We start from the raw sequence: 22,218 nt of genomic DNA, 5'->3' as shown, positions 1-22,218 counted from the left end.
CCTTCATTCTACTCATACTCTATTTTAAACTACTGCTGTTAGAAAGAAAAGAAAAAAAATATCATGACATGCTTGTGCATTTTGGACAGAGACCTAAAAAAACCTTACAGCTTCAAAAAGCTGTGAGAAGATGCATCAGAAGCCAAGCAAGGCTATATGTGCACATTTTGAAGGGGCAATTTTAAATTTTTGTTTTAGTTCAATCAAGTCTTCCAAACATATTATTTTCACTAAATTTTGCCTGAATGGTAAATTTGAAGCAGATCACATGGAGATATCAAGACATGAAGATACACAGTTCCCCAGATTCTGAAGTTTCCAGAATATTTGGCTGAGGTTTGCAGACAATGGTTATGTCTCTACCACAGCTAGTGCTGGGACTGGAAACTGTAGTGGACCTAACCAAGCTTTAGTGGGCAACAGAGCTCACTACAGCCTAGGCTGTACCTGAAAGCCTCTTGTTTTCTCTGGTGGGTATCACAATCTAAACAGTTCTAAATACTGCCACTGCTCCTGGGAGGCCAACTAGCTGGTTCAGAGCTAGGAAGGTTGATCTAGCGCACTGCAAGGCAGGTTATGTCTGCACTGAGCAGGCACAAACAGTCCTATGAGTACATAATGCCACACCTTATTCTACCACTCAAAAAGCTCTCAATGCACAGCAGTTTTACACAAAAATGAGCATCAGTGATTGCCCTTTAACACATTCTTGTTAAAGATTTGTCAGACACTTCTGAAGGTATGAGGGCAGTTGCAAGGAAAACTCTTCCTAACATTTTCCAGGGTTGGATTTGCTGTGAGAAGTCAATATATATACACTAATCAGATGATAAATTATGGAGATTAAACTAACCTTCATGTTATCCTGTCCATACCTCTAAAGAGAAAGTTCTTCTCTGTTCTTTCTCAAGTGTTGTGTTCAGTTTAATGAAAAGATTTTTCAAAGCCTCAGAAACTTTACTTCTTTACAGAAAAAAACCCAAAACTACCACACCACAACTGATCTCTCTAGGTATTTTTCCTGATATTTACTAAAAAGTGTTTTATTCAGCCATATCCCTCTTTGCACACAGGCATTATATAAGTGTATCTCCCAAGTCCATGTGATGTCCAGTTACACTCTCTTTCCTAATCTTCCTTCAAATTCATGCTTTAAAATCCCTAGCATACACACAAAATATAAAGGTAAAGCAAGTACACAAGCAATAGCTGCTATATAGAAAGCAGTCTTTCTCTATAGACAAAAGACATTAGAGCTACTTTCCTTTTGTGTTTTTCCTTACATATTGGAATGGCAATCCTGTGCCTGAATTGTATCACAATTTTTTTTTTTTAAGAGGCTTTGCTTTTCAAGCTGCAGATTATGTTCTAAAATGCCAACACATTACAGCACATTCAGATCCTTAATAGCTTTCTCTTATACATGCAAAAACTCACCCAATACATTTCATTCTATAGCTAATTAGTAGACATCCACACACAGCTTATGTAGACAATGCCCTACTTTCACCACACATTGCAGCCTGCACCTTTATAATCCACATCCAAAATGCTCACAAGGAAACTGTCTTGAGATCAAGGCACTGACAAAACATGCATCAAGTAAGGGATCAACCACTTATGCTGCCATGAGAATATGGTGTGACCTAGGCAAGTAGTCTGTGACATTTGGGCACTAAATGGCTTCTAGCTTCTGTGAGTCTTAGGTTTGATTTTGGCCTCTCTTTACCTCAGTTCTGCAAGGTCTGGCCTCTCTCCATTTTAGCCTTGCAGGTTTTAGTCTATCTCAGTCCTGCAAGTGCACAATAAATTAAGATTTTTGGCATGCACTGTGAAAATGAGTGAACAGGCACTCAAGAGGCAACCTATGGCACATACACGTAAAGTGGCCATTTCCTAACTGGATAAACAACTACATAAGGCAAACACCGACCTCTTCTCCACAATTTTTGAAGACATAGTTATGAATATACATCTGTGCTTTCTCTATACTAAAATTCTTTAAATACTTAGTTTCTTTATCTTGACTTTTACAAACACAAGTTAGCCTAAAAAGGTAGCAATCGTCATCTGTCCTACCTCCCCATTTTAGCTACTGTGGAAGCTTTTCCTTCCTTTGGAAATTCAAAAACTAAGCATTCTAGAATTACATGCTGCATCAAGTAAAAATAAAAATATCACAACAGAGGAAGTATGCAACACACATTTCTTCATTTGAATGAATCACATTGGAGATACACAGTGGAAATTATTTTGCAGCAGATTTAAAGCAAAAGCTGAGCTTTTTTGATTAAAATACATTATTACTAAGTAAAAGAAGACAGTTATTTAATACTTTCTTGATGTAAACTTCACAAACTACTGCTGTATTTCCAGACATTTTATGTGGTCAGTATTTCTATTCCCAGGATACTTTAACTCTTTTGAACTCTTGTACATGCAATACAAATGAAATTCAAATCAGCAGCTTTCAATCAGATTTTTTTGAATGTGGCAGTCTAACACTAAAATTGGTATCTGAATTCAGTCTAGTGGAACATAAAATACATTGTTTTTAAAGGATTGGAAAAATCAAGGTTTTCTTCACTGGAAAAAAACCTAAAACCACTGTGACTACTTCATTCAAATTATGATTAATCAAGTAAAGATCTGCCTAGATTGTTACAATGGAAGTAGAAAAGAACAATCACAGATTTTAGGTAAGACTACAGCATTAAGAAAAAAACTTTGTGTTCAGTATGTTTTGCAAAAGACCATAACACATCTCTTCTGACAGTAGAGAATTTTCCTTTACTCTCAGCAAGCTCAGCCAAAATTTAGCTAATATTAAACATCAGGCAGTGTTATAGTTCCAGACATTTTAATTAATGACTTATTTGTTCCTAATAATTTGTCTGAGAGTGAACAGAGCTCATTTTTAAAGGAGCCAAGATTATCATGTGTGAGAAGAAATAGAATTCCTCATTCAAGAAGAAATAATAGGTCACCGTAAATAATATCTGCACGCCAAATGTAAATCATTTTGGTGACAGAAGGTACTGCCATGCAGTCTGATTAACATTACCAATGAAGCACAGCCAATTTTGATATGTTTGTATGACAGATCACTGTTATTAGTCAACATTAGGCTGTTTGATGTAGTTGATTAGGCTCTCGGCCCCCAAAATTCTTGTTTTGTAGTCTCAGAAAAGCATCTCTGTAAAAAAATAAATTGAAATAAGAAATGGAGATGAGGATTTTATTCACTTGCATACTGTAAAGTTCAGCTCCAAGCCACATCTTTTGTAACTCATCTTGAAAATCAAATTCTTGTGCTGTACTCTGAGTGCCTGCCAGAGTCTGCAATCAGAACTCAACCAACATCTATCCTCTGCATGATGCGACATTGAACTGAGCCCTTCTCCTGCTGAGCTGGAATAACTAAGAGCAAGATCTCATTTTGCTTCAGGAATATATTCCATTTTCTCCAAGTTTCTTAGCTAACAAAGAAAAGTTTCTTTATGTACAGATCATTGCAAGGAGGACACTAATTCTGGTCCCATTCTGTTACTGGTCTTATGCCAACACGGATGTAAGGAGCAGGTTCTAGTCTGGGAGACATGAGGCATCCATGTTCTTTGAAAGACCTGCTTAGACTTTGAGGGCCAAAGAGTTGTATTTCAAGGAATTTAGCTGCTTCTTTCTGAAGACATGGAAGATTAGAAACAGCATCTATAAATAAAGAATTTGGGAATCAATAAGCATACAACAGCTACATAAGCATTGCTGGCTACATAGGCAATACAGCAATAGGCATTGATGTTCAGACTTTTCTAGGTATGGCAAAGCAGGGGACATAACCAAGAAAATCCAAAGGCAGCATGAGTTCTGAACACTACAGCTGGATTTTCTACCAAGATTTGCACCATTCCACATCCATTTTCCACTTCATTTTTCATGTATCTCACCTGCTTTGAATAAATAATGAATTATTGCCTCAGATAATTATTTTTACACATCACATATCTCTCAATAAGAGTCTTGCAAGTGATGCCAATCACATGTACAGCCCATCTCTAAGAAGGCTGATATATGGCCTGCTTCTCTTGCACAAATTCTTTTTCTTTAAAAGTCACATACCTAATCACTATTTAATGCTGAACCCCTTATTGCCCTTGAAACCTCCAGTGACTAAGACAGAAGTAAACAATCTGAGTGGATATTCCTGGCACACCACACAGCTCCTGCTTTTTCCTCTTCTGTTCTAAATATTCAGTTATTTGATTACCCTAATTTTAACTCACTAATCACTTTCCCAGATTTCTAGCTCAGAAAAGGAAAAAAGACAGTATAAACCACAAATTGTTGGGAAAGTAGCAACCTATATAATTCTTCTCAATGATGGCCTTTCCCTATTCACTAGCTCATTTCTGTTCTTCATAATTTAGTTTCTCTGCCTAAACCTTTTGGTCACGGGCTTCTGCAGACAGGATCCAATGGCAATACCTCAGCCCTTCAGCCAGGCTGTGGAAAAGGCCAGGCCCTTTGTCAACAACTGCACTCCAAAGCAAAACAAAACATCATTGCAATGACACCCATCCTCTGCCCTGGCTCCCAGCTGAAACGTGTCCTTCCAGCCACCTCTCTGAACTTCCCATGCTGTTGCCTCTTGGTCTGACAAGCAACTGGAATAACCTGGTTTCCCAGGTTGCTCTGTCCCTGACAGCAGGAGAGTCACCCATCCTCACAATCAGCTCTGAAACAAGACCATGCTTTTAAACACTTGGAAGATGCCTCCAACCTCTGGCTTGGCTTAAGAAGAGACATCTGGATGGAGTAGACTGAGGCAGATGATGATTAGTCCAGTACTGAACCTGTACATCCCAGTGCAAGGAGGGGGGAAGGGAAGAACACATACAGACAGATACACTCCACATAAGCCCTTAGGATGTTCTTTACTCAGTTTGTCCAATGACTGTGAAAGAACATCCATGTGTGAATTGAATCTTAAGAAGCACTCAATGAGGCAAACAAATGGTAACAATACAGGGAAGGCAAAGTGCTTGACCAATCTTTGTAAGCCTCTTCAGGAGCCATCTTGTGGTGGAAACCAGAGCCTTCACCAGTATGAGTGAGGAAGAGGGGAGAGGCAGGGAATAAAACCCAAACACATGGGGCTTACAGGTACTGTCACACCACAAATGATTATAAAACCATAATATATTTGACTCCTAAAGTGCAGGATGCACAGTGAAATCAATAAAGCAAAAGGGATGAGGGAAACAAAGTATTCAGAAACACATGGACATGGATCAATGAGTTAATAAATTGGCCTTGGAATGTTGGGCAAAGGTTTTTTGCAAGGCATCTCTGATAAACTGAAATGCCAGTGAGAATCTGCATTATCCCATTTCCTTTAACTGTGCCTAATCCCTAAACTAACACCATCCCATCGTCTATTACTGATTTTTCTTGGGCCATCCTTCTGTACAGAGATGCAAAATAGCACTGACAAGATTAAATCAAGTACCTGAATTTAAGTAAGCTATTAGTAACACTCAAGGGAGGCAGGGTGCAGGAAGCATAAACACTGTCTGATTGTAGTACAACAGTAGCTTTTCTTCTCAGTAGTTCACTTACAGAGATGGCTTTTCCGGATGAAAAATTAGACACAGCAGATTTTATTACTTTCCATAATACCAAGTGATAAAGATGAGTATTGTAATAATTACATTAGGCTATAATTACATATAGTAGCCAATTGTCAAGGGCATGGCAATGCTCTGGAAGTACTTTGAATTCTAAACACTCTGTGTATTTCTCAGGCAGCTGTTAAGGGTTTTCCTTTAGTGATAATGCCAAGCCTATGAGTTATCAGCATATGACAAGTGAAATCCAAGAGCACAAGCAGTGATCTCTCCATGACAGCTCTGTGGAGAATTGTTCCAGAGAACTTCGTGTCATTCTTAGGGTGGGGAGCACCCTGGGTCATGCTGCAGAGGCATTCAGGTCAATCAGGATAAAGACATCCCAGGGGACACCTCATCAGGGTGGCTTCAAAATAGGAAAGGAAGCCTGTGCTGGCAGCAGAAGAGCAGTCAGGAGGAAAGACAAAACATCGTAGAGTCTTTGAGAGAATATAGCTGGGAGCACTGCAATCTGAAGTTCAACCAGAAACCAGACACATCAGACAGACTTGCTTCTGGGACGAGCATGGCAAGAAAACTTTATATTTGATTCAGTAGAAATAAAAAGAAAAAATAGGTAAAAATCAATATTTCCGTCGTTGTCTTTCTTATCTTCCTTACAACTCTTTAAGTCTTGTCTTAATTAAGGAAAACCAATTCCCTCTCTTTGCACTGTGTTTCTACAGCAGAGAAAAGTTAGCATCAATTATAAATAGCATTAAAATATCAGTCACCACTACAGGCTTGCAACCCACTCCATAACCACAAACTGGACATTTGATGTGGAAACTACTTGATATAGAAGGACACAAGAGAGCAGATAAAAATCTGCATCTATTTACAACAAAGATGCATCTCTACTTAATTTTGAGTACAGTCCGCTCAGACTACTTATCTAGATTAATCAGATTAATGTATCTGTGGACTGTGCTGTATGATGGATTGTCTGAATTTCTTAGCTAACATTTGCATGAAACGTAGTAGCTGGTTTGTCTGGAGGTCAAAGAGGAGATTCGATCTGAAATTTTGTTTGTACTTTTTGTAGTTCAAAGGCACAACTGTTTGAAGTTTCTCTGAAAAGAACACATTCACTGTAGTAATTGCTCACCTGGATTGGTACATACAGCTAAGTGAAAAGCAAGCTTCAGTTCTGTAAGTATGAAGATTCTTATTTTCTTTGAAAATTACAATGTTATGTCTTGCAATATCAGCAGTTAGAAAAATGCAGGGCAAAAAATGAAAAAGAAAAAATAGTGTACAATTTAAAATTGTCAGTTTATTGAATATACAGAAAACAATGCCCAGGATCTGAATCTATGAATCAGATGTATGTTGATGTAAAAAGTTAGGACATACCGCTTTTTTCCTATTATTTTTAGCTTTTGCTGTATTCTTTAAAAATCACCAAGAGAATCATAATATGGTTTGGGTTGGAAAGGACTTTAGTGACCATCAAATTCCAACCCCTCTGCCACGGGCAGGGATACCTTCCATTACAGCAGGTTGCTCAAACTCTCATCTAACTTGACCTTTAACACCTTCTGGGATGGGGCCTCCACAACTTCTTTGGACCTACTCACCACCTTCAACAAAAAGAACTTCTTCCCAATATCTAATCTAAACCTGCTCTCTTTAAAGCCATTTCCCTTGTCCTATCAATATATACTCTTGCGAAATTCTTCCTCTGGAGAGGAACTTTTCATTTTGAACTCTCAAGATGCATATCTGATTTGGGAGAAAAATCCCTGGAACAGTATTAGTGGCAATAATCAACTCACTATGCCAATACTGAAGAAGAAATGCTGGTATCAATATTCGATTTAGCCCCATTCTTATACCATATTTTTAAACAAGATTTAGTCTATCAATTGTCAAATTTACAAATGAAGTCATTAAAATAAAATACAAACTCTTTCCACAACAGATGCAAATCACATCAGGTCACATTAAACTGGTTATTAAAAACATGCAGAAGAAAAAGAACTCAATGATGATGACCCTATCCAGTTTTCCTTCTTGACTATTTATTATTGCAGATTAAACAGGTTTAAAAAGGAAGCAAACAAAACAATCACCAGTGCTCTTTATGTCTAATAATTAGAATTACAACTTGAGAACCATATGCCTGGATACTTTCTTCAGAGTCAAGCTGGTTTCATCAAGTTTACAGAATTATCTAAACTGATCATCCAAAAATGAAAACAAAAAATTATCTTCTAAATGAAAAGCTCTCTCTAAGTAGGTACGCAGCATGAGCCCCACCCGGAAAACTATTTTGTTATTATTCTTAAATGATACACTACCTTCCCAGAAAACTCTGTCTAAATATGGTTCTAGTCAGTTTATTAATTTTATGCATATTTTTATTCTTTTAGAAAATGGTGACTAATGCTTCTCAGTTTTTGAAGATTTTTTTTTGTTTGCTGTTGTTGGTTTTTCTTTGTGTTTTTTTTTTTTTTAATCAAGCTTCTTTCAGATGGAAATTAAAATCAAAATAAAATACCACAACCACTATTTCCTATTTTTAAAAGCAGTTGAAGATTTTAGTTATTTAGATTTTAGTTTTCCCCAACTTCCCCTCTTGTCCTCTTTCCCAAAGCTTTAGGCAGGTTTTGTTTTGCCATGGAGTGTTATCTTCAATAATTGTGCTGCCCTCATGAGTCAGTTTGACTTCACTTTCCTGCATTTTCTAGGTAACTAAAGTACCCACTAATACACATGGAGCTGACAGAAGAGAGCTCTAATTCACCTATATTTTTGCTCATCATCCCTCCTTCTCTTCTATGCTGCACACTTAGTTTCCTTTCAGAGTTCCCATGGTTATATTGGAAGTCTTCCTTGTGTTTTACCTTTTCCTTACAAACCAGTTTCAGGTAAAAGTTGTTAAGACAAAAGAGATGAAAATTTGCCTTCTCTTTGTTTAGTGCAAAAGCTCTTCTACAGATGGCCTTCTGTTTTCAATTTCTCAAGGCATTTTCCTTTTGAAATATAGTTACATAAGATTTATAAATAAACCCCCAAAACTGAAGTACAGTACAGATCTCACAGACTTACTGTTGATCTTCACAGTTCACAAACCAACTTCTTATCATTCTGTCCAGAAATTACTTTGGTTGCTAAATGTACCAGAAATGTTTTACTGTCTACCAGAACAATACTGAAAATACCACATAATCTCATTTCTTTAGAGACTGCATGGTGAAATATTATCTGCTATGCACCAATCAGGTATACCTGGGTTTTACCATTTAAATTGCATTTTTTCACCTCATGCCCATAAACATGAGTACAAACCAGCTGACCTGATTTTTAGTTCGTCATAAACATACAAAGTAATTTCACATTAACCTTCTTTTCTTTTTAATAATGTAATATCTCTATTTAATCCTTGCCTGCCACTTTACCGTATTTCCAGTAAAGATGTAAAAATCTGTCTGCATAGCAATAATAATTGGCTTAGTACTTCTATTTTCCTGCCAAGTTTCTTGTACAATAGTCAACAAAGCATTGTAGTTAGTCCTTGCTGACTTCATCCAATTTTCTAGCTGGGTTACATATATTGACCAACTACCATTCCAATTCACCTTATTGTACTTCCCTCTGTTCCATGCTCTGGCTCCCAGTTTGGATCTTTACCCTTTACTAAATAAAGCAATTTTATATCCCACAGAGACATAAATCTGCTACAGAGACAGAAATATGCTTATCTAACCACATTTTGCATTTAAAAATGAACGATTTACTGGTTGAACTCAGGAGCTAGAGATAATGTTGGTCACTTCTCATCACCAAGCCCTTCTGTATTTTATCATCAGCTCATTTTTATTCATACACTGAAAGAGAAAATAAACCATTTTACTTATTTCAAATCTAAGCATGGAACTGAAGTTAAATGACTACAATAAAATAATAAAATAATAAAATTAAAACTAAAACTAAAAATAAAAGTAAAAATAAAAATAAATCATTGATTCTACAGTAATCCCCTATCAAAAGCTTCTTTAGCTTACTCTAGATTCAAATGCTGAGTTAGTAAGGTGGCCAGTTCGATCTGTTCCCCTTAATTTCAGCAGTTCATATTTTAAAAGGCTTTTTGTTTTACTTTGTATGATTTTAAACCAAACTGACAAATTTATCAAGAAGGTGCCACATTATTAATTTCAATTAGGTCTACTTTTCAAGAGAAATGTATGAATTCAGTGAAACATAAAATCTGTGGTTTTATCTTTCAAATCAGGTTTGTTGTTTTAAATTTGTGATAGTAATATGAAAGGTAGTTTCTACATACTTATTAACCACTGAAAAGCAGGTAGATAGTGCTGTATGTTTCTAAATCAGATACTCACACAAGTGTCTGAAAAGCAGACTTCAACAACTGTCTTATCTGCCAACACAGCAACTGGAAGAGACCTTCTGTCTCATCACACTTGCTGCCTTCAGTCCTAGTTAACTGCATCCTAAACACCCTTCCACTGAATCATCAAAGACCAGAGTTGGGCTCCCTACAGTCAGGCACACAATTTGGAGTTGAAATGTCTGGGATTTCATAGCCTCGTCAATATAATTTTCAAGGATGGGAGACATATAGAAAGCATGCCTGTGTACTGCTCCACTCATTATTACATAAATACATTTAATGAATGCATTTTTGAGAGTGCAATTTCAAAGTCTGGCTCTCCTGTCATGTTTTAATTCAGATTTTTTGTCCAACTATAATGCTCTTACATTATTCATAACCTCAGACAAAACTCTCAGCAAGAGGTCTCAGGAGCCATTATTTTAAACTAGTGAATCATTGGAAATAGTGAGGAAAAAAAAATAGGAGAATGGAATGGCCTGTAATGAAAATAAATAGTTGATCTATTAACAGATAAATTGGATTGGAAGGCATTGGACCTTACAGTACCTTTTGTGCAACTTCTTTAGAAGTGAATTTACTAAAAGAGAGGCAGTGTAGACACCAGTTATATGATGTGGGGACAACTCATCTTTACAAATGTTCCCAGAATTTATCAAACCATATCAGATTTACCCTAACCCTTCAAAACATCTTGATTTTGCCACTAAAAGTACATCAAATAAGTTATAAACAGTGGTCCCTAAGGGACCTTAAAGTTTTCATACTATTTCATTCCCAAATCTAACCATTCCACCACACTTTCCTCCTGCCACAGGGAGTTCTGAGTTATCCCAAAGCATCTATAAGCCGTCAACCCACACTTCCATTTTTCACACTATATAGAACCAAGTTCAAGAAGAACTTGTCAAAAAATGTCAAATGCAATTATTCTCTCTTTCTCATAGCACTTTCATTCTCACCCTATGAATCTGCTCAAACTTCAGATCTCCAAAGGCATTCAGACATAGCAGTGACACATCGAAACATTACATGGGGCTGTTGTGTATTCTGTACAGGAGGACACAACCACTAAAGAATCACTGACTTTCACTCAGAGCCATGTAACCTATTTCCCTGTAAAGAATTCTGAAAGCCTCACCATTTTTCATAAATCTGTCTTAAATAATTTCTCCTAAATCAACTGAAAATGTATTAATTATCTCCTTTTATTAACTCTAAGAGGTGAACTGAGATCTTTCCATGGCTTTTGGCCTTTTCTCTGTATATGGCTGGTCTGGGGAGGATCTATCCTGAAAATCCTGCCACAGTCAGAGAACTGGCATTGACTTGAATAGGAGCAGCACTTCACACCAGGACACTGCTGCATGGCATTACACTTTATCTGGAAGTCTGATGCTAAGGATTACAATCAACACTTCATCACAAACTGCAGTCAATTGGAAGAAGACAATTATTTTTGATGAAAAAGTGTTCAGAACGACTGTCCAGTGAAGCAAGAAAGTTGTTTTGCATTTAAGGCACTGAAACTCTGAAGGTTCACTGCCAGAAGGGTGCTCTTCTACAGAAGGGTGGAAAAGAAGAAAGAAACTGAGTCTGGCCACAATGAGCTATTTGCATTTCAGGGTATGTGAAAATCCATAGAAATGGTAAAATTAGAGGGGAAGTTTGTCTCTTTCGGCTGGACTGGTTCTAACTGTTCCTGGATTGTGGGAATGGCGAATGGCTCTTTGGCAGTCACTGTGTGCAGCCCAGGGCTGCAAACTACAGCCAAGGCAGTCCAAGGAGAGTGGCACAAGGACTGAAGCATGTAGAAACTCAGTAAGTAAAGGAAAAGCATGTTCTTGAATCTGTAACTGCCTGGGGAAAGGAGGAGTTGGCTTGTCCAAAAACAAGAAATTACAAAAAGTATTTGGAAACTTCTCCCCACTCCTGTCCAAGATCAGGCCAAACATATTTTTAAGCTGGAACATGGGTGAATTGATTCCACTGTTGTTGAGAAAAATGTCCCCTGCAACACCCTGCCCCTCCCCTCCACACCACACTTGCTCAAAGTCAGGTGGGACCAGAACTCTTTTGGAAACTCAGGGGAGCTCTTAAGAAGGAAAAACACCTAAAGGAGTGTCAGACCTCCTCAACCTTCTCTCTTGTTTTAACTTATGAGTGGGAGAATGTAACAGAAGTTGACCTGTGATATTCACAGTTTCCTCCTCCCATATGGCCCACTTCTAGTCTGGGATAAGCTCAAGATATCAAGAATATAACCTTATTGAGGAAAAGATTTTGTTTAATCATTCCAGAGACTTTCCCCACATTCAGCTGTGAAAGCTGTTGATGCCAGATCAGAAATGCACTTCTGCAGCTATGTTAGGTATTCATGAGTACATTTATTTGCTCCAAAGAACCTGCAAAAAATACAGAATATAGAATAGGCTCTGAGGTTTGAGTGTGATCCATTACTGTAACTGTTAACATTTCAATTCACAAAGATATCCTAAAGTCCCAAAGAGTGCTAACTGGTTAACTGAGTTCTGGCAATGTTAACCAGCAACTTCTGGTGAGTTGACAATTCCTTACTTGAAGTGTTATTATCAATTAACTGCAAAGTAAATGCTTACTGGATTAGTTGTTTCAATTGGATTAAAAATTGTTTGGACAAATTATACATTACAACAGGACCTGCTGCAGAATTTGGACAAATTAGTTTTACTGTGAATACATTCAAACTTTCATTGTAGCTTGTTACATTTTTAGCTCCTTGTAGGATTTTTTATTCTTCACAGATGACTCTCCCATCAAAGCCTAGGCAAGGATGGAATAAACATATTTAAAGTCCTATTTTAACTTCAAACAAAATTATTTTTAAAAAATCCAAAAAACAAACAAACAAACCCAAAGAAAACCACCAAAACCCACCTCTCTGCACTCCTTCCTAACAACCTGAAAATCTTAATTTTAAATCAAAAAATATGGTATCCATGCGTGTGTGCTTATTTTATCCCAGTCACTTCTTCACAACTGCAAAAAAGTGACAGCCGAATTAATTTGCTGATGTGTCTGGGAATTTTTTCTATTTCTATCCAGTTCTCTTTCCTGCTTTCTGCTCCTACCTTTATTTTTCTCTCTTCTTCTCCTAACTTTTTAAAGAGTCTCTGTTTTTTTCCTCAGTTTTTGTTCCTCATTTTCCTCTCCCCAACATTTCATTTTTTTCTCTTAAGTCATGTCATCACATAGAGGACTCTTTCCATTTCTAATTATAACTCCAAATCTATTTCACTTACAGAACTTTTTATCAAAGACCATCATAGCTTCTTCAGCTGAAGGGAATCCAACAGGATAACAGAATGCAAACTAACTCAGTCTTAAGACTGGCCAGATTTCAGCTGATGTTCTTGCACATCAGCATACCAAAGCTTCATCCAAGACCTGTGTACTGGACTCTGCTGAGTATTAAAGGAAAACAGCAGAATTGAAACACAAAAACAGCTTCAAATGAGCTTACTGATGACAGGGAAAACAGCAAGAGTCCAAAAGTATATTACAGTCAGAAAAATAAAAGGAGAAAGTGTCAAGAAAGGCAAGTATGAGAAATACTTCAATTTGCAGAAATTTCCCTGCCCAGCTGTAATTAAAGCTGCCAGAACTGGAGTTCTTTCACTCCCCTCCATGCCCTGTAATGGTACTTCTCGCCACTAATATCTTCTTTCAAAAATTACATCTTAATTAAGTTTCTTCCTGGTACATCTGAACGTAACTTTTACTATCTTGCAATGAATGAAGCTATAAAGACAGACCTTGTATTTTGCATGTTTTTGACCAACTCAAAATTCAGTTAGTAAAAATAACTATATGTGCTCTAGAAGCCACACTCGAATTTTCCTGTTGGACTCTACCTCTGTCTTGGTTTATAAATAAACTTAAACTTCCATGGCTTGGTGAACTAACACAGGCAAGTGCAAATTTGGCAGCTTTAGCTCATTCTTTGTCCCACTGTAAAGTTGCAAAGCATTTACCTTCTCTACTTTGACAATACACATAATTTTCTTTCTTTTCCATTTTGTGGCTGGTAGAATGCTCATCTTCTGTGTGAACACAAACAGAACAAATCCAACCTTATTCCATCTGGATTGTCATCCTTGAGGTTTTCTAACTGTACTTCTGTACATGAAGTATAAGCACCACTTGGGCAACTTTATGGAAAGTTAAGACATGCCATCCCTGGCTCATGTGTCCCAATTTATTGTGCCTTTTTAAGTTCACAGTTTTGTCAAAGTTGAAGAAGCAAAGGCTATGGTGGCCTTGGTGAATCTGCCTCTGTAGTCTGGAGGTGAGGGAGAATGATCCTCAGTATCCCACACACTCCTTTTACAGCAAGGGAACTCACTCTCCACCATGCTCACTACAGGTCCCACAAAACATGTCAGAAGCATTCCTCCTCCTCCTCCTGCTCCTTCTCCTCCAGCTCACACGCAAACCTTCCTACTTCAAAATGAGCAACAGATTGCATCTTTTCACTCTGCTTCTGAAATGAGAGCTGCCTGCTCTTTGACAAAATGCACAATAGAATCATTTGCATAGGCTGACAAGCTGTTTCTAAAAATACTTAAAAATGGTAACATCAGGATTTTACGCATCACTTTTCTTGGTTAATGATCATGTTTGAGTACCTGTTTCTGGCCACACTTGTGCTTTGGCTGGCTCATGAGCTGCCACACAACAGAATCAAGCTTATAAATAAATACCACAGGACATTTGGGCTGAACTTGAGTTTGCAGCAACATTTGATGAGCCATGAGGTTTTGGGTTCTGCAGCTTTGCTGGAGTCTGTTCTAATTAGGAGTCCAGAGGCAAGGGCACTGAGCCCTGTGCTCTGGGAACAGTTTTCTCGTAAATTCTCTAGGAAAAAAAAAAAAAAAAAAAAAAAAAAAAAAAAAAAGATGGATGTATAAATCCCATTTACATCTAAAATGACCTAAAATCTGAGTCTTCAGCCTCTAGTACCATATCAAAATTGTCTCTTTTGTGTGAAGAGGCTTAATCACAAAATAACTGTTCAATTTCTTTCTCCAGATTAAGCTGTCATTGTTTAAAATACCTTTTTTATTCCTTGCACTGGAAATGAAGTTAATTCAGTGCATTTCTATTTTTTAAACTTTTCTGTTATTTTCTCCATCACAGGCTGACAGATCAGAGTAATGACTTCTTTCAGAGATTAACACCAGATTAAATTTTTTAAAACTCTTGAAAGTAACTCAAATGTCTAATGCAATATAGATTCTACCCTTTCCCTTCCTCGGGCCATAACCAATGGAAGGGAGAAATAAATCTTATACTGCAACATAATATTAAACTGAAATTGGATGCAAGACTAAAATACCACCACCATCATTTTTGTTATATGGTGCACTGTTTTCTTCCATATTCTACTGTCAAGCAGTTGAGCTTCAGCTAAAGTGTTTGCAAGAAGAAAGCAAGCAACTTGTAACATGGAAATTGGCATTTCAAACCTAAGTAAAAGAAAGGCAAACCATCTCTAATAATACTTTGATCTCTTAATTTCTATATACTGTCTCCAAAAGCTAAATTACAAGCTGCAAAAAATACTGCAAAGGAAAATAGAGTAATACATTTTTTTTAAGAATGAGAACTTGGCCAAATTAAATTCTCAAATCTCCTGGGTAAATTAGGGACTGACTCAGACTCTAATAAACATATATAGTAGCTCTCAATGACCTCAAAACTCTGAGAATCTCACTGATATTACATCAACCTTACAACAGAAGTAGGACTTAGCTGTTTCTTCAAGGTTCAAAAGGAGTGATGTGCAACTCAGAAAGAACACACATTACTTAGAAAGATGCAGGCCTGAATAATTGAATTTGTTTTAACTTCCCTACCCTCTTCTCCCAAATCACATCTGCATTTAAACAGATACAGTTTCTCGTAAGTTGCTACCTTAGTGAAAGTATAAAGAGTGATCTAGAACTGGACAAACATATTTTTTGGAGATCACTTTTTAAAGGCACATAAAGAACAGTGCAAGCTCAGAGTCCTGAAATCCTTTGTTTTAAAAAAAATTCTTTTCAATCAGATTTTCCAGACATTTTACATATATTAACTCAGCAGGACATAAAACATCTGTACAGGCTGTACTTAATTTTAGGCTGTAAATTTGATGGCATATGCCATATTTCACTGGCTTAGTTGTGCACACACCCCTCTGGGAATGCTAGTCACTAGGCAAAATCATTCCAATTTTGGGGAAAATTAAATCAATCTATGAAGCTATTAAACACAAAAACATAGGCAATCTTTAAGCACTCCATTAGAGTGTGATGAAAAACTGTATCAAAGAAGCCCCACTGTGCAAACTTTTGCTTCCAACAGTATTCTGTTCTGGCCCAGCTGAATGAACTTTTGATCTGACCTAGTGAGACTGTCATGTTCACCTTTACAAAAGTGTCACCAAGCACAGAATCTCTTACAAATGTATGAGATATCTGAAACTTGAGACATTGTTACTTTCATTTAGTATGAATAAGAAATCCACATAACCAGATTCACCTAGACAAGTCACTTGAAACACAATCTTGACAAGACCTCTGACATACTATTCAAGAATGGAACCATTTGTGAAAACTCCTGTTGAATAATTACATGACTAAGACATCCAGAAAGCTTCCAGTCTAAAATCCTAAATTGCATATACAGTAATATATAGTTTGAACAATTAATAGCAGGACCATACCAGATATATAAATTGTTTTGCTTTTATGAACCTCTATCAATATTAAGATACTAAGGCTCTTTCAATAAATGTACATCAGTAGAAAAAACCTACAACTTGGATCTAAGTCCAGGTGGCACTAGGCACCCTCAACACATCAGAAGCAGAGCTGAGGTAGTCAGAGCACTTTTTATGCTTGTCAAAGATGTCATCAGAGAACATATTAACCAAGGGATTGCTTGGAAGCTTAAGTGGTGAATGTCAAGCAGAAGTAGCCAGTCCAACAGCAAGAGTGAATTGTTTCAGATCCACTTGCACAAATTTTAGAGTTCCTTCTGAAACCTTGAACCACTTCACAAAGGAACCAGGCCCTAAAATAAACCATGTTTTTCTTAGATAATTGTTCAGTCTAACAAGAATGCTGCAAATGAGTCAAGCATTTTAATATCTGAAGTCTCTTCCTGTATTAAAAATTAGTACTAGGGAAAAAATGCAACATTCAGGGATAAATGATAAATTAAAATAGGCACATAAAAACTTAATAGTTTTCTTTGGTTTAAATTATAGTAATATAACTCAGGCAAATCAATTAACACTGTGATTTTGTAAAATTATTAAAATGTTTGGCCTTGGAAAGCAAGCAGGGAACATGGCCTAAAATGTGCAGTTTATCCAGAAAGTGCAGAAGTTAGAGAGACATAAAAGCACTACATCAGTGTTACCAATACATTTTGTAAATCTAATTATAGGTGCATCATCATAGAACAAAAATACAATACCCACACCCAACCTATAAAACCTTTTCACAGCTCTGATAACCGTTAGCCCTGGAAATGAAAATAGGAAAGAGAAAGTGCTACAGCTGCAGAACTGCCTGCAAAAATAAGCAGCTCTACAGGACTTAAAACCAAAAAATAATAGGAAAATAAGTGGATTTGTAAATAAGTTCACAGCATTTAATTAGAGATCTGAAGTAGAGACTACTAAGTCTGCAGCAGCCTTTCAAGGTACATGAAGTTTGCTTGGTGGGAAAGCCAAACCAGATTTTTAATAAATAGCATAACCTTGATTTCAAAGAACACTGGATTCAACCTTCTGCTTCTAGGCTTAAGTACAGATTTGGTATAATTTTAGATAATGTCTTTGGACTTAAGACTTCAGAAACAGAACCTTGTTTGAGGCATAACAATACAAATGACTGCTTTAACTTCAAAGCAGTGTTTAAAAGGTTTCAGTAATAGAAATACTCAGCTAAAGCAAGAAAAGGATGAAACTCCAGTGACAGAAATATCACCATAAATCCTCCCTGCTTTGTGCAGTGTCATTTCCAATGTACTTCATACTGTACAGAGAAAGAATGCCAGTGTATCTATTATAGGATCACATGAACATGCATATTTATCATGAAGGCACAAAATCTCTTCTCAATTTCTATTTTAACAATGACAGAAAGCACACAGAATAAAGAATACTAAATTGCAATTCTTTATCCTTCATTAATAGTACAATATGATTTTAAAAAGAAATTTTAAATATGACATTTCGTTTTGAGTTGTGGTGCAGTTTTATCCAGTTTTAGCATTATTTAACTCTAAGAAATGGAGGAAATAATCTCTAATATTTTAATACATTTTAATAGAAGACAACAAGTACATCCTTGACAAGTCACTGAGGCAAAACCATGACCACAGAAAATAAAAACTAAAGCTGAATAACCTCTGACATGCTTACTTATTCTCTCCCAAAAGGAATGTCTAACTCCTGACTTACACATCCCACTCAGAAGTCTGTTACACAATTACTTTCCAAACCAGAACTTTTGCCTTTAGATCTCTTCACTATGGCATACTACACCCAACAGAGATAAAATGGACTTATCTGCTTCATGATTATGAACTTTATTTAAATAAGGTTCACCTATACAATAGTGATTACCCTCCTAAAGGGAAAATGGAAACACTTGGCTTGTAATCCCTGCTCAAATAAAAACACCAGAGCAACTGTCTTAAATATAGCTCATTCAGTAAAACCCCTTGGCTTTGGGAATCTGTATGTCAAGTCTTCCTGTAGTGACAAAAATTTCCTTGCTTTCATCACTTAAATGAGGTAGAAAACCTTTTTGAGTCCAGGAGCAACATCCTAGCATGAAGCTGGTGTGATGAAGAGTCAGGCTTTTGCTAGGCTGTGATGATGACACAACTGCTACAGACAAGGCTTCCCATAACAATTAGTTTCATGAACTGAGTTTAATACACCACACTACTTACCCAGCACTACACTGGGCTGTCTTTGACACAAACAATTGCATATGATGATGTTTTATAGCTCAGTAATTAACATCCATAAGCTTTACTATGAAAAAGTAACTCTTCTGAAGCAATGGCACAGTATCTTCAGATAGGTAGAAAATGTCACAATGCATTAATTTCTGCCAATATAGGTAGCTTTCATAAAATGATAAAAAACAACTGATAAAAGAGAATACTTAAAACAATACAGTAATGTTATCTAATGATAGAGGCTTACCTTGTCTCTGGGTGTAATCTGTGCCTTGGTAAGGAAGGATGGTATGGGAAACAACCCTAATTGACAACGTGATGCTTCCCTAAAGTCAATGGTGCTACATTGATCTACTCACCTTAAGTTCTCCCACAGCCTGTTTTAAGCAGCCCTAATATATTTTGGGTCATGAACACATAGAGCACTTCCAAAAGACAGTGACTTTGGAAATTGTCTGGACTACAGAGGGTGCTTTAATGAACAAGATGCTTTAAAAGAGAAGTATACACCTCTCTCCAGTTTCTGTGTTTTATTACATTTTTTTGCTCAAGATCTCCTTAGAGACTCACCCATACTTACCATTCTAGTTTTCTGACTATGGGAAGTTAATTTAAAAATGCAAAAAATTATTTTTCCTACCATGTACACCCAAACTTAAAATTCTAAATTCTAAATTCTGTCTGCATTTTCCTCAGCCTTGTATGAAGAGCTCAGGCAAGGATTCTGTAGTCTAGATGATGCTGTTCATTGCACCTTTAAAATCCTAATTAATTACTCCTCCCTTTACAGCCTATCAACTTAGTCCTTGCACAGATGGATTAACTCTGCATGAAGCAGAATGATTCACTATGTGTTCATAGAGAAGATGTAAACTGCGCATCACCAGTAAGATGCAACTAAGCTGACAAAAAAGATGCTATGGCCAGAAAAGTAATCCCTCTGAAAAAGGGTAATAACTACTGTATTATTCCATCTCCCCTCTCTGTTGAATTATCCTTAACTTGCATTCTTTGGTAGGACTTACCTACCTACCAGCATGGTGTTCCATATAAGCATTAACTGCAGAATCATAGAATGGTTCAGGTTGGAAGAAACACTAAAGAACATCAAGGTCCACCCCTCCTCCATGGGTAGGGACACCTTCCACTAGACCAGCTTGCTCAGAGTCCCATCCAACCTGGCCTTGAACACTGCCAAGGGTGGGACAACCACAACTTCTCTGGGCATCCTCTTCCAGTCTTTTATCACCCTCACAATAAAGAAACTCTTCCTAAGATCTAATCTAAACCTACTATCAATTTGAAGCCATTCCCACTAGTCCTGTCACTATATACTCTTGTAAAAAGTCTCCATCTTTCTTTTATGCTCCCTTCAGGTCTGAAAGGTTGCAATTAGGTCACTCTGAAGCCTTCTATTATCCAATCTCAACCATCCCAATTCTCTCAGGCTTTCCTCATCTCCTGATCCCTTCACCCCACTAATCATCTTGGTGTCCTCCTCTGGACTCACTCCAGCAGATCCATGTTGGAGACCCCAGAGCTGGATGCAGCCCTGCAGGTGGGGTCTCAGCAGAGAGGAGCAGAGGGGCAGAATCCTCTCCCTCACCCTGCTGGCCTCGCTGCTTTGGAGGCAGCCCAGGACACGTTTGTCTCTCTGGGCTGTGAGTGCACATGGCTGGGTCATGTCCAGCCTCTCATCCAGCAGCACCCCCAGGCCCTTCTCCCCAGGGCTGCTCTCCATCTGTTCATCCCCCAGCGTGTGCTGATACTGGGGCTTGCCCATGTCCATGTCAAACAGAGTAGTGGATTTTTGCATTTTACAGACTCACAGAAGCAGCTGAGCTGGAAGGGATCCACAAGGACCAGTGAGTCCAACTCCCAGCCCTGCACAGCATCATCCCCAAGAGTCACACCATGTGCCCAAGTGAGTTGTCCAAATACTTTTTGAATTCATTTATTCACAGATCATGAATTTTCAGTCCATAGTGAATAGTATTAACCCAAAACTTTTTATCTTATTTTCACTTCCCAAGCTTTAATTTAGATTCCTGAGCATTTTTCTTGAGTGATTCTCCTAGATGTGAACAGCCATCACACATTTCTCCATCCTAAAAAATGGGGTAGAATATGGAAATGTAACCCCACAGTGCCCAGAGAGAGACTATAGCCCTGCTCTACACACTCCTTCATCCCTCCCCTCACAGTTTGAAACTTTTTGTTCTAACCATTCAATCCCAAGTCCAAGAGGGAAGATTTTAGGCAGATTTCATTCTTATACATGAATAAGCAGACTAAGTCAACTACTTCAGAAGGATCAAATACTTCTCTTGCAAGTGCAGCCTGCTCCAAAGGAAAGCTGGCCTGTCAAGGCAAACTCTGAATTTGCCTGTGTCCAAGATGCAAGGGTGAAGAACTGTGCTCATCACAAAAGCCTAAATAAGCAGGCAGGTGGAATGTTAAATACCAAAGAGTCAGGTAAAGGCAGAACTTTGAACCCTAAGACCTGAGAAAAATGAATTTACCTTTATGCTGCTCACTGGAAATAAATTAACCAGGTAGGAATTTATCCAAAAATTCATTAGGGAGGGCACTCTACCACTGTAGCAGAAGTAGTTGACTGCAATTCAGTGCTTCAGTTGGTGAGGAAAGAAACAGATTTCTCCATCTGCAGTTTTCCTCTAAAAAGGTAAAGCCATATCCTACAAATAGCACACCGAGAAACTTTCTCTAGAAAGTATGTGGATACCCACCAAGTGGAAATCATGGTAAATTAATCTTTATTTCATGGTATCTCACCATGCAAAAGAAGTCACAGATTTTTTCAGGAAGTTTTATCCTAGTTTCTAGATGCTGTAATCTCTACCACCATTTGATCTATTTCATCACCTGATACTATGAAAACTCACTCAGGATTTGGGCAGTATTGCACCTCCTGTGTTTATTTTGGTACAGTACCACAAAACACAAATTCTGAGTTTCTCAAGTGTTTACAGCTGAAGCCACAAAGGAAGCAATGAAGCCAGAATCACTTCATGACCAACTGGAGCACTAATGGCTTGGATCTTACAATGCTCTATCACAGAAAAACTCAAAGGGATTTAATTTACCTTGACTTTGTAGTACTCTTTGACTTCAGGCTGAATGGAATCAAAATCACCACTGATGTAATCAGGTAAAAAGCTGAAAGGA

At 37.5% G+C, this 22,218-nt stretch overlaps 1 protein-coding gene across 8 annotated transcripts in view; it reads right to left on the bottom strand.

The window, feature by feature from the left end:
* TPK1 (thiamin pyrophosphokinase 1) overlaps nt 1-22,218 on the bottom strand; it is a 300,067-nt gene that overhangs the window by 132,241 nt on the left and 145,608 nt on the right. For 7 of the 8 annotated variants that reach the window (XR_014952261.1, XR_014952250.1, XR_014952251.1 and 4 more), the window contains one exon: nt 22,137-22,209. The exons of the other annotated variant lie outside the window; for it this stretch is intronic. Coding sequence is in view for 4 of the 7 variants with exons in the window: in XM_085569968.1 (XP_085426094.1) it covers nt 22,137-22,209 (73 nt within the window). In the remaining 3 variants the exon portion in view is untranslated. The remainder of the gene's footprint in view (nt 1-22,136; nt 22,210-22,218) is intronic. 8 annotated transcript variants of the gene reach the window in all.

This window comes from Lonchura striata, chromosome 2, assembly GCF_050655825.1.
Source record: "Lonchura striata isolate lonStrDom1 chromosome 2, ASM5065582v1, whole genome shotgun sequence".
In the NCBI taxonomy this organism is placed as follows: domain Eukaryota; kingdom Metazoa; phylum Chordata; class Aves; order Passeriformes; family Estrildidae; genus Lonchura; species Lonchura striata.
Note: the sequence above shows the minus strand (reverse complement) of the source record. Positions and strands in the feature narration are given on the sequence as shown.